The sequence below is a fragment of the Penicillium digitatum genome, chromosome 1 (assembly GCF_016767815.1).
Source record: "Penicillium digitatum chromosome 1, complete sequence".
In the NCBI taxonomy this organism is placed as follows: domain Eukaryota; kingdom Fungi; phylum Ascomycota; class Eurotiomycetes; order Eurotiales; family Aspergillaceae; genus Penicillium; species Penicillium digitatum.
In genome coordinates this window covers 4,190,126-4,203,494 of record NC_089384.1, presented here as the reverse complement: position 1 = coordinate 4,203,494, position 13,369 = coordinate 4,190,126, and the positions used below count along the sequence as shown (strand labels likewise).

The 13,369-nt window shown below is 46.9% G+C and overlaps 3 protein-coding genes across 3 annotated transcripts; 2 read left to right on the top strand and 1 right to left on the bottom strand.

Annotated features, from left to right (window-relative positions):
* Positions 1–102: 102 nt before the first annotated feature.
* Pdw03_3781 (Glutamine amidotransferase, putative) lies at positions 103–1,415 on the top strand (the record flags this gene model as incomplete). Its single annotated transcript, XM_014676341.1, has 4 exons — positions 103–117; positions 169–264; positions 338–1,070; positions 1,126–1,415. The coding sequence occupies 4 exons, from the start codon at positions 103–105 to the stop codon at positions 1,413–1,415; spliced, it is 1,134 nt and encodes a 377-aa protein (XP_014531827.1).
* Positions 1,416–1,890: 475 nt separating this feature from the next.
* On the top strand, positions 1,891–3,374 carry Pdw03_3780 (putative glutamine amidotransferase type 2; the record flags this gene model as incomplete). The annotated part of the gene is made up of 4 exons (XM_014676342.1): positions 1,891–1,932; positions 2,050–2,198; positions 2,270–2,959; positions 3,173–3,374. The coding sequence occupies 4 exons, from the start codon at positions 1,891–1,893 to the stop codon at positions 3,372–3,374; spliced, it is 1,083 nt and encodes a 360-aa protein (XP_014531828.1).
* A 1,228-nt stretch (positions 3,375–4,602) lies between these two features.
* Positions 4,603–5,711, bottom strand: Pdw03_3779 (Chitin synthase export chaperone; the record flags this gene model as incomplete). Its single annotated transcript, XM_066100592.1, has 3 exons — positions 4,603–4,788; positions 4,839–5,410; positions 5,474–5,711. The coding sequence occupies 3 exons, from the start codon at positions 5,709–5,711 to the stop codon at positions 4,603–4,605; spliced, it is 996 nt and encodes a 331-aa protein (XP_065955992.1).
* Between the last annotated feature and the right edge of the window lie 7,658 nt (positions 5,712–13,369).

Here is a 13,369-nt window from a genome sequence, read left to right as displayed (position 1 = left end):
TCGCTCAAACTACAAGTTTGGTATACATCTTGAAGTTAATAGTAAAGTTGAAGGTGGGATTTGATACTGTTTCATCTCGATTGCGTTTGATCCAGACGAAACATGTGTCGATTCCTGGTCAGGCTCACCCCTCCAAGCATTTGGGCCCAAAGCTAATACCTCGATCAGATATACAAAGGGCGAAACGAGATCCGTCTCAGTAAGCTGGTAACTGAGCCAAGTCATTCAATCCTTACTCAATCATACGATTCACGTCTGAGACTGGTAGGTTATCCTATCTCGCTGGGTCAGACCTACGTGGTTAGCATGTCGCAGCCTACTGACATTTAGTATCAAGGATAATCGCCGTCCTGTCAACGGCGACGGCTTCGGCGTGGGGTTCTACACAGATCCCAAGCTTGGACCAGAACCTTGCATCTTTACTTCAACACTGCCTGCCTGGAATTGTGAGAATCTAGAGCGACTCGCTGCAAAGACCTGCTCGAAGCTGATATTTGCGCATGTGCGCGCAACAACCGAGGGCGCTCTTGCCGAGAACAATTGCCACCCATTTCAGCACCAGTCCCTGATGTGGATGCATAATGGCGGTATCGGCGGATGGAGCTACATCAAGCGTACGCTAGGAAGCTCACTAGCCGACAAGTGGTACTTAGGTGTGAAAGGTGGCACCGACAGTGAGTGGGCATTCGCCCTGTTCCTTGACCTGTTAGAAAAAGAAGGAGTCGATCCAAGCTCTGACCCCGGTCCTGAGGGATTCGGACAGGCTCTACTACGTCGTGTTTTGATGAAGACAATTGCAAGAATCAATGAAATGGTCAAGGAAATTCCAAAGCGATACAATGTCACCGGAGTTGAGACTCGGAGTTTGTTGAACTTTGCTGTGACAGATGGCCATACTGTTGTTTGCACTCGGTACGTCAGCAGCAAAACAGACGAACCTGCCAGCTTGTATTTCTCTTCTGGTACCAAGTGGAAGGAAGGTGAAACGAAAGGACACTTCAAGATGGAGCGACACGATAAAGGTGCCGACATTGTCCTCGTGGCTAGTGAGCCCATCACCTTTGAACGACGTGAGAACCCTTCCCTCTCTCCATACCTATGGACATATACTAATTCTATACACAGACAATTGGGTATCAGTCCCAACCAACTCAGTTGTCACCATTCACAAGCAGACTGTTATGCTTCACCCAATTCTCGATGAATTCTATGGCGAGAATCTCAACCACGATCGCTCTTCCTGCTTTGCTGTATCCAAGGGACTTGTTAGCACCGCTCCCGGGGCAACCGTTCCACCACCGAGTACGAAGGAATCTTGCGCCCCTTCTGCAACTGGTAATGCCATTGGGCATACCGGCAGTGGCATGGAAAGCTTGCGGCCTGGTCATGTCACCGCGTGTGCCGTGTCATACTAAGTTCGATATTGAGCCAGGGTCAACTCTGAGGGTCGGCCACAAATTTGGAAGCATTGTCTTTAATATGGCGTTGGGGATGAGACATATGCCGGATTTCCGGATCAAAGTGGAGTTTTTGAGTTGGAATGAAGCGTTTGGGTCCATGTGGTCTTTCGGGATAAATATTTTGTAGCATCCAAAAGTCGAACGAAATAGAAATTTAAATTTGAACAAAAGAGTACTATTCAGCTGGGTAAAACCTACAAAAATGTTTACAGAATTGGAATCTTCGTATTGACTTCAGATGAAAATATGGCCGTGCTGCCTAGTCACGTGGTTGAATATCATGACGTAATTCAAATCAACAGCCCTGGAGCCCCCCTGGAGCCCGGGAGACGGAGAGGCCGGTCTTGGCTTTCTCTTATCCACAGCTTGGTCGAGTCACTCTTTATGTTTATTTTATGAATATGACTGTCTGAGGATTGAGGATTTCAAAATGAGAAAGACTCTGCTACTCGTCTTTATTCACGGCTTTAAGGTATGCTAATTGCCTGTTTGCTGAAGACGTGGACACTCGCAATAGACCATAGATCTCAGCTCAAGGATATTTGTTTCTAGCCTGAAACTTACGTTGACTGACTAATTCCGATTCTAGGGCGGCGATGATACTTTTGGCACGTTCCCTAAGCATTTGCGCGTCCTCGCAAGCAAAGCACTTCCTGCGATTGAGGTCGCCACTGCTGTCTACCCGAAGTATGAGACTAAAGGCGACCTGAAAGAATGCGTGGCGAGATTGCGAGATTGGTAAGGCATGGCTCTATCTCTTATGTAAATAGATACAAGCTTAGCTGACTGACAGTGTTTAACCTTTGCAGGTTGCAAGATACTGTGATTGATCTCGAAGTTGCCAACCATACCGCATCGCCCACTGTCGATCCCTCGGTCCATGTTGTTCTCATCGGTCACTCAATGGGAGGGATAGTAGGAGCGGAGGCTCTCCTTCTTTTGGCAGCGGAACAACCGATTACTCGAAATCCGACTTCAAATACACAGCCCGGGTTGACAGGTTGTATCGAATCTATCATGGAACAGGGTACTTTCATGTTCCCTCATATACAAGGAGTGATTGCATTTGATACTCCATTCCTGGGAATAGCACCAGGAGTCGTTTCATACGGCGCAGAAGGTCACTACCGCAATGCTGCAACTGCCTACAACACCTTCTCCGAGGTTGCAGGATTGTTCGGTTACGGTGGGAAGGGCGATGTATCAAACCAGGGAACCACCCATGTACCCTCACAAAAGTCAGCCCAAGTATTACCTTCCCCACCCGATGCCGCTGCAAAACCTTCCTGGCAACGATGGGGTAAGTATGCTATGTTCGCCGGCGCGGCTGGTGCTGTTGCCGCTGGCGGCGCAGCCATGTATACGCAGCGCCAGAAGCTCACAGAAGGGTTTGGATGGGTATCGTCGCACCTTGAGTTTGTCAGTTGTCTCGCGCGCACGTCGGAATTGCACCAGCGTCTCGTGCAATTGTCGAATGTCAAAGAAGAACGTGGAATTGGGTGTGTGAACTTCTACACATGTCTTGGAAAAGGTGCGACGAGTCTGGTTGAAAACACATCAGCAAATAAAACATCATTCAGTCAAAAAATCATCAGGTCGAGGAATAGGACGTTCTGTGCATTGCCAGCGGAGGTGGAACGTGGGGAGGAATCCCAAAGTCCAGGACTTTTGTGGACCAGGGCAATTAACGACCAGGCTACTGACGAAACTAGCGCACATATTACCATGTTTCTGTCCAAAGAGAATCCTGCATTTTTCGCAATGCTTAGTGAAGCGTGCGCGGTCTTGGTTAAGTCGATAGACAAGGGCTGGTATGATTCATCCACCGATCCGACGAAGAAAGATGACATTAAGCAACCACGTGGAACACAAGACACAAAAGCCCAAACAGACGGGGGACTTCATGGATGGTGATGACGTTGTCGTCGTTGACTGAAATCACAAATACCGATGTGAACATGCTGTTCCACAACTTCCCCTTGTTTTAAATGCCGTTTAAGAACGTTCTACGAGAACTCTACCCATGAGACCCCTCCCCTGACCACTTACTTAGACTTTGGTCGCGTGCACTGTACTAGGCCACAGCGAATTGTATGCACAAAATCCTGACTACCACGGTATCGAGATTTGTTCTCCGCAGGCAAGAAAAACCTCAACGGGCCTTGATCATCCCGCAACGTCCAGAACGAGGCGTCGCCGCCGTATTCGCTCCACTTTGCCTTTCTTAGCAGTGGTGCCCGAAGTTGTCTCAGTGGGCTCTTTCTTCACTGTGGAACGTGACAGTCCTGGAATAAATCGCCTGTTTCACTCTATCAACGATCGTCTGCCTACTGATCACACCCTTGAACCGATGTGACGCGGCTCCGAGATGTTCGGGATTTGCTTCAGACGTTTTGCACAGCCGCCAAATGCCACGGAAGGATGCAATATAAATGCATGGTAGCACTTCTAACTTATTCTTGCGCATTTTTTACATCATCCGTGCAGCTTCTTGCTGTGTAGTCTATCTCTGACGGTCTAGTGCCTCGAAAACAGTTTGCAGAGAAATGATGGACGCCAATTTCTCCTAAATGGACTTAGTGCTAGGTCGAAACGGAGCAGGCCAAGTCCGAGACATACAATAGAGAGAACCTATGATGTGCGGTCGAGATATCAGCAATGCAAATTGAGTTCAAAATGGAGTTCTTTCTCGTGTGTTGTATAAAAACGAAAAAAAACGCTAGTGATAAATGTCTCGACGCCAAACCTTAAAGCTCGGAAGAGCCAGAAGCGAAAATATCTCCCAGAGATTGCATTCCAAGTTGGTCAATAACAATCCATTTACGGAGTAAAAGTTACAAATTTAGGCGCCTTTTTAGATATCTTTCTCCTTCTCAAGATCTCTGGAAAGACGGCAGGAAAAGGCGGGAAAATGCTTCGAATATGCCGACGACATTTCACCACATTATCTTTGATACGATGAGATAATTTATGTCCATGACCTAGAGGATGATTTAGCACGCCAAAACTGATGGAAGTATTTGAATTTCCATGGAAAAAGTTTAAGAAATAAATGAGGTGTTGTGAGGTCAATAGTCACATATGCAGCGCTGGAATTAGAATAATAATTTGAAACACGAAAGAAGTAAAGAGGCAAGACGGGTCAATAATTTTGATGACCGTACGTTGAGGAGCGATGGTGGTACAGGCTACCCGCATACTCAGAGTTATTGTCAGGATAGACAGTCGCTCGGCGCTCTTCTTCAGATAAGTGGTCCTTAACCTCCCAGGTGTTTGGCTTGACACCGACAGAAAATTCCAGATCCTCCTTCGTGATCGAGTCCCAAAACTAGAGAAAGTTAGCAGGACCATCGCCACAAGCTCGAAACATGAACTTGCCTTGTATATCATCATGACAGCGAGGAGATTGCAGAATGTAGCGAAGAAAAGGCCGTCCAAATAATGCTTCACGTTGTTGCAGATAGTGTCGCTAAACTGATACAAGAGAACCTGGCCAATAATGAAGACGAGCACACCAAAGGAGAGATTGCCCAGCGGCCAGCGGTCATCCAATGTATTCGCAACTAGGAGCAATTGCATGACCAAGTACACAGCGATGGAGATGGCGTTCAGTAGGTACAGCACCACGAACAGCCCCGTAGTATTCTTGGGGCCCATCGAACCCCATGACTTGAAAGTCGCCAGCGATATCACAAATGAAAGAGCGAACATCGCTGCGGAGGGGACTCGGATCAACCACACGGAGAGGGCTGTGCCATCTTCGTACAGCTGGAAGCCGACAAACCCGTTGACGAGAAGACAGGTGCAAAGTGCAGATGTCAAGCCGTTCTGAACAGCCACGAAGTACGGGAACGGGCCGCTCCCTGGCGGAACGACACCTGCGTCAATGAGAAGAGAGAAAAGTGTCAGAGCTAGGTAGATGTAGAAGAAGGTGATGATCTCTTTACGGCCTAGCAGTAGTGGAAAAGTTAACTAGTTTGCGCCGAGTGTGAGCAAATAGGGAGTAAACGAACCGACGGCAGTAAACTTGGACCGAACGTGCAAGATCATGATCACTGTCATGCTAAGTGCCATGATATGCATGAAGCACGCGGCACCCTCAAATATGATTGTATTTGCAAGCTCAATGTTCCGCGCATAGCAGTTGGATATGATGCCTGTTGACCCGGAGATCGTCGACGCTGGGCCCACCAAGGAGCACAAAGGCATGGGCGCCTTCTCGCAGATCGTGTCAAACTGACCGAAACCCATGATGCTTGGTCACTAAGACTTTAAGCAGTGCGACAATAAACGGTTGGAGTTCCAGTTGCGGTGGCGGGTCGCGAATGTCGAGAGTGTGTGGACAACGGCTCCACAACGGTGGGATGGCGGAGGAGATGACGGTAGGTCTTTCGGTCGCCGATAGCCGCGTGGCTCTTTCTGCACTCCGGCGGCACTGTTTCAATCGGCCAATAGCCCCTTGTAGCGAATATCGAAGGTCGGATCACTCCTGTGTGAACCGTTGATGCGAGGGGGAAGTGTCTCAGTTTTCGCTTTCAAGATCACGGGATTGCAATCGCCTTTGTAGGTTTAGCGTCGTTGCTAGGTTATCTCCCGAGGTCCAGAGCTGCCGTGGACACGCTCTTAGTCATTCGGAAATCGATCGGAAACGCTAGATCAAAAAGGCAATGACCCGGAAAATCCCATGTGACTCGGGTCCGAACTCGGCCCAAGCCGAACTACGGAGTATCAAAACGCGCCATGTCAATGATACATTAGAAGGGGTCACGGCACAGCAACATTCTCTGCACCATTTGATCTTTTCAACCCAATTCAGAGACATTACTCGACATTGACGAGGCTCTACCAGATGCTGCGGCAAGCTACTACAACCTACTTACGGCTACTTTTCGGTCTCCACATTTCGATGTACTTGCAATGCGGTAAAGACCAGGGCAACGCCCCATGTGGTGCCGTGCTGGCCATTATTATTGGACTGGAGTCTTTAGGCTTGGGGCTAGATGAGGTTTGTTAGTTAGGCTGCAATCTATCTCTGTTTTTGATCTTTATCTGTTCCCTTGGCTTCTGTAATCCCCGACTTCCCTATGTACCAGGGATGTATCGTCCATAGAATCAGACTTCTGTATGTGGACTGATCTCTTTTCACCATGCAACTGGGGCCTTGTCGCACCATCACCTGTTTTAGGACTGAGGTTTACCAATCCAGGCCTGCTGACACACCATCTACTGCTCGTCGATCTGATCCTCTCAACCACTTGTTCACTAGACCAGCTGGCCAGTTAGGATAAATTGTCTCTAATAACGGGTACAGCGATGCAATCCTGCAGAACAGTTGGTTTGATCTTAATGAAACAGTTTCCCCGATGAGTGGCCCATCTAGGTAAAGACAGATATTGAATACGGAGTATGTGTGATGTAGATTGCCTAACCACCGGCTACCAAGCAACCGAAGGGGGCATAAATGGAAGGTTTCTATTTGCACAAGGTTTCATATATACAGCGTGGCTTCTGGGGTCTTTGATTCTAACGTAAAACAGAAGGCTCTAACACTGTTACGGCGTGTACACCCCCCTTTCTATTAAATTTCTCATTTGCGGCATACAGGTTTCATAAGGACGACGAACAGCTTTTTTCCGTATACAATGGATCGAATACAAGCTCTCCAATCTTTTAGTCTGCTGCCATCATCACTACTACCTTGAACAACCCTGACTAGTCAATCTGCGTCCTGGTCGCATTCCTTTACCAATTCTTTGTTCGATTTGCGATAGTTGTGTACTCGATTCCTGGTCTTTATCTCGAACAATCGTCCTTTTCAATCTAGGATCATGAACGCTACAATATTCGAAACCCTTCAAATCTGATTAGGGCTCAACTTAGTGGGAGCTGTCCCGCAAGGTCGATTTTTATGTGGCTCAGAAGCCCAGGCACGAAGCTCCGTTCTTTTTAATCCATAAAAAAATAAATCAAAAAGGAAAAAAAAATAGAAAAAACCCCCCTCCGCGTGATTATTAGACCCTGTCACCGGCTCCGATTGCCAAATACATCCTTTCTCCGGTTTTTCAGCAGGCCCAATCTTGCACAATGTCACAACTATCGTCACCAGACTCTCTACTCACCAGAGAAATCCTTCTTGTCCTGACTCGTGAAAGTTTTTTTTTTAAAAAAAACGAACTAGCAGTGCTAAGGCTATGCCCATTTGGCTTCAGTTCTCACACAAGATTTGAGAGATTGCCGAAGGTACTTGTCTCATGCATGAAGATCCCGACTAGCGCCACGTGTGAATTTAGAAGCATCAACGGCTGCGAGGAACCGTGTCGATCTCCCATCTACCCGATGTTTTGTGATGCTCCCGAGGCCTTCTCCTGATTTTCCGACCAAGCCTTCCCTTTTAAATGAATGCACAAAAGGAACTCAAAGCTTAAAAAAAAAATTTCCCTTCCAACGATCACACACATTAAAGGCTTTCATTATGCAAGACCCGCTTCTCTTGACAAGGGTTGTTAGGGGGGGTGGGGATGGTGGGGAGGATGCCGTGCAGTACGGAGTACTGTAGACTGCATCTTTACCCATCCTTATGGATGGAAGTAAATTTCTGCTGAATGTCTTTGGATTTTCTTGAATTTTCTGGATTTTCCTTTTAATTTATTTTCTTTTCGTGTTTTATCTTTTAATTTAATTTTAATATTGTTTTGTTTTATCTATTTCCGTGCCATTCGGTTTCATAGCATCCACTCTCCAAAGCAAACTACTTTTATATCTGGTCGAAGCCTCCATCTGCGTTGCACATTTTTCTACTCTCTACATCTTCATGAATATCTACCTCTCATCCGTCATAATCCAATCGTTTAAAACGGGTTCAACTCACTCTGACTCTCCTTCTCCGGTGCTATTTGCCTCTGGCCATCGCACCCAACTCCACAACCCTCCCCAATTCACCGGCATCGCACATCCTCCAGATCGAAGCGGTCGATGGGATCGAGATGTGCAACTTTTTCAAAAACTATTACATTTATTCCACCTGCTCCAATCCCGCCGCCCACTTTCTTCGCACTGAAATGGAGGGGACAAAAGACAATGGCACCTGCAACGACAGCCCACACGACCGCTTCATTGTGGTGGTTGGCAAATGTATCCTTTGCTCGTCTGCTCGATGATTGTCTGAACGTTTGTCGATCCTTTGGGCCTCCCGGGTACTCAAAATCAAAATTGCACATCTGAAACTCGGTTAAGGGCATTTTCGAAGGTTTCCCATCCCGCTCTCTCCTATCCCTCTTGGCGCGGAAGACTCCATCTGGAACTATTTCAGAAAATTCGGGAAGAGCCGACTCTCCACCGAGAAAAGCGGCTCTCTGGGAAAACATCTCCACCTGTTTTTTTTTTTTACGTGACTATGATTGATAATTTTCTCAAATTCCACTTCATTTATTTGAGTTTGTGGGGCAAACCCATGCCGGTTTAAACTTTGCGTCGTGGATATACTTCGGATTGTGTGGGCTGCTTTGTCTTGATATTCATTGGTTTTGCAATGCGGTTTTTTGTTTTGTGATTTCCACTCTTGTATTTTACAATTCGATTGTCTTTTCTAGCGTCTGGTACCTTATTTGGGCGTCTGGGTTTCATCAATGCGACTTAGACGGGTGAACCTTCTGACTTCTTGGCCTTCCGGAGGTTTGTTGTCCTAGGTTCCATCTCAAAAGCCCTGGCTCGATTTTGGACCATGGGGTAATGACCGGCTCTTTGCTTTCTAGGGACCAGGTTTTTTTTAAAAAAAAAGAATTGTTGTACAAGCACTCGCCCCATATTTCAATCTAAGTCTCTAGATCACATGCTTGTTGAAATACTCATGTTCACGGAACGGATATCTGTTCTGCGACTTCTCTGACTTGTTCCTAATAATGTTTGGATCCAATTTTTTACAGAGAGGTAATCCAATCTACTCACTTCAACTCTCCAGGGGTTATTTGTGCAGCGTAGTTATTCTCTCTGCCATCACATCCTGCTCTGTCTAGGCCAGGGGGAAAAGGGGCAGTACGGAAAGAGACCGCCTCAAACAGGGAAATCAAATGACCTAGTGACAACAAGCAGATTGAGAGATATTTAGCAACCGATGTCCCACAATGAGCATTGAATGCAGGACTCCTGTAGTTCCTGCAGCAGGGCCACTATCTCTACCTACGGCATGTCTCTTCGTGCAGCTTCGGCAGGTCCGCCCACAACGGTTGGATGTTCTCCCCCGATCGAGTCCATGCTTTTTCATGATAGGACGCACGGAAAAAGGATTGGAACGTATTTTTCCTACTTGTTGGGCCATAATACAGGGGTAGAATTAATAGACTGAATTCTCAGCACAACGCGAAGACCACGCAATCTCCGGGGTCATGGTCGAGAAAGTAGAGATTGGATCTAGTGCACACCGGTTCCCCCCCCCCTGTAGGGACGCTATACAGTCTCGTCTAGCGATGTGAGTTCTTTACCTAAGTTAGCTTACTCCTTTTATCAATGCATCAATTTCCCCTTGTTCCCGTTCCATGTTCCCATGGGATTATCTCATAACGATGCCACATGTACCTTGTGCAAAGAACTGAGATACGGCAACTGTCAACTAAAAAGAGAGGAACAGGCTCCTTCTCCTGGGAAATGTATCCAGGGATGCAAAACAAATCTCGGGCCTTTGACACCCGAGGAACCCGAGGTGGTGGATCCCACGGCTAATAGATGGCCTTCCGAAACAGCGTTAGAGGGGACCGGCGGCCCATGCGTCCGTGTCACTGAGAGTAGCGAGCCCTAGAATGTATGGGTTCCATGGATCGCTTGTTGCAAATACTTGGAACACTAATTCCTGGTCGAAGTAGATGGTATTATCCAGTGGATACTGGATAGGACACTTGGATTCATCGATGAAAGAACCCCCCCCCCCCCCCCCCCCCCCCCCCCCCCCGGGAATATGAGGTGGAAGTGTGCTCAGTCCATTTCACCCATGCAGGTTTCCCAGTTTCTCTTTTTATTTCACACTGGTTCGAGTTTTTTCCAGAACCAAAGTGACCATTGAAGTTTCCTTTTCCCCATTTTTCCTCTTCAAACGCCAAGACTACACGTTCCTCCATTTGGACTGTATTCAATATAATACTAGGCCACTGGGTTGGGTTGCTCGGTGCATATTGATTGTCGGCATGGCGTTCATCAATTTTCACGAGTTCTAGCGGGGGTGTTCGCTGTGTATGAGCTTGTGTGCCAGGTCGGGCGCTTCTGGGAAACTGTATCGAAGAGTGCAATAACACGCTGTGATATCAATACTGCTGTTTATATCAGGGCGAGTAATCCGTACAACGTCCTTCATACAAATCCCGAACGCCAACCCTTTGATCCCACTCCTGAAGATGATGGAAACCATGCCGACGGCCGAATTGGGTAAGTGGCACGGATAATGATCGATAGAAGCTAGGCCAAGGTCGAGGTGGTTTGTGCACCATGCATTTCCTCTTTTCTTTTTTTTTTCATTTGGTCAGGGGGTTTCCATATTCTAGATCCATCTCTGATTAGAAATTATGGATAGGTAGCACACGGTCGCTGTATAGACTGTAGTCTGAACTCTCATGCTTTAAGAATTCCTACCAAGCTAACGTGGTTTGTTTCAATGTGTCTTCACATGTTCATAAAAACTACTCCGTAAACATCAACTGATTGCCCACAACTCAATAGTTCAACGACTATACCGCGGATAACAACAGACAAGGATCTTGATAGCCATGATTGTGGCACTAGCGGTATATCTATCATTTCCAGGATTGAGCCACCGACAGGGGTCTCATCCTTTGAGGAGAAAAAAAAAATCCGCGCATCTAGACCTGTATGGCTCCGTGGCATCGAGAAAGCCCGTTGAGTCGGTGTGCCTGAATATTAATACCCAATTAGAACATGACACCAGGTTGTGCACACTTGTTCTGGCTTCATTTGTTTTCGGTTTGCCGGATATGGCGACGGACTTGGTTGGGGCGGAAACCATGCGATTCGTTGATGTGACGGATCATACGTTATCGCTGGATATTCAAAATCGGAACGTTTTTATTTGACGAAAAACTTGTATTATTTCCTCCGTAGGGGGACCACCGTTGATCTGATAACTCTCCGTGGTAGAATCGTACTGTTCTCTTTCATGAGACTGGGTCTCGTGCAGATACCAGAGGCAGATAGTGTCTCGGCAAGCGAAAGTTGACGAGAGGATACCCTCGAAGGGTCAAGTAGCGAAGAATGATTGGTTTCTAAGAACCCAATATCTCTAGCCTATACCACTAGCCCTAATTCACGCGCCCCGTGGATTCACTCTGTCGTGACTCCACATTTTACACCAAGGACAAGAAACCTGCCGATAGGAACCTTGTGAGGTGCAATCGCTATCATCTTCAGCAATCCAAGAAATATAGCCAAAAACGATCACTAGCGACATTGATTACTTGTTGGGCATAAATCGACGGAGTTCCGAAGCCACAGCCGGTTGCACACTCACTCCTCCTAGGAGGGTCATGACCGAGATGCGTAATGTCGAGATCGTTGATAAAGAACAAATCCCGGCACTTCTACCCTATCTCAACTAGCTACAATATCTCGTTTCTTGTTTTGCCGCCGGGCCCGATCACTGAACATTTTAACTGTCTCGTCTAGAACGTAAATGGACCCGCTTGCAACGTTGTGCACTCCTACGGACTCCGTATGTCACAGGCATCAAGTGGCAGGGAATGTGCGTCTGCATATCGTTCTATTTGATCAAAATTCGATCCAAATTACGCAGGCTGTCCATCTAAGCTATGAGCATCGATTTCATTTTCGCCTGCCATATCTCACGCTCACGTCTATATCGTGTGATGCAAAGTGAACGGTTTGCACAATTCCAGTGCACATGTAGGTACCCAAGTCTTAGAGGATTATGCAATAAGGCAACAGCTGGAGTGGTTCCTATTCAACAAGCCTTTTAAACTGCCAATCTCATTGCCACGGATTCAACTATCTGTAGTGTTTGTTCCCCTCCCACCCACTACTACGTCGAGTATATTCCAAAATGATCCCATGGCTTAATATAACTGCCGAATTCCGTGGAGATGACCACCAAGTCGTTAACCTTCACAACTCGACGATATAGTTCCTTTTGGTGAGTTGGCTCTGCAAGAGTGGGGGCTGGCTTCAAATTCATGAAGAGGCTTTATGGTGTGCATAGGCATGTCATGTGTGTTGATGTTGGCGTGGGCAAAAGATTTCCCAAGCTTGGCGGCTGTCGGGATGACCTGCAGATGACCCAGTTGGGGATGGTACTTCGTAGAAGAATAGACATGACATTTACTTGCAAAAAATGGAATACGTGCGGCTATCGTGAATTTTCATTTTATGTACTAGTAAAATCATTTTCTTCTCACTAGTATAGCGAGAAGGATTCTTGTATACCATGCAAAAACGGCCAGAAAGGGGGGGGGGGATTAGTATGGAGTAGACATGCCGGGCTTACCACTCTACAAGGTATGCTGTAGGTCGAAAGGCAATATAAGCCTACAAAGTACCGTCAGATAACTTTTGAATTAAATCCAAGAGTTGATAACAGCATTTGAAACAAACAAGCCAATTGCAGTACCTGTAAATGATATGATAAACAGCATATAATGCAGAACAAGAGCTCAAGCAAAACAATCCCAACCTGCATGTACAACAGCTGAAAACCTCCCTCCTGAACCTGGTCCCGAGTCCCTAGAAACGCACCTCAAGCCTCATAGCAAGCTTTCTCTGCACAAACGGTGGAGGAAGAGAACTAAACCTCGGCCAAGGCTTACACGAGACTTTCCCTTTCGAGGAAAACATCAAACTTGGAATTAACAAAGCTCTCTTCCAGTCCAAGAGTTAGCTTTTGCGATTCCCTATATAGC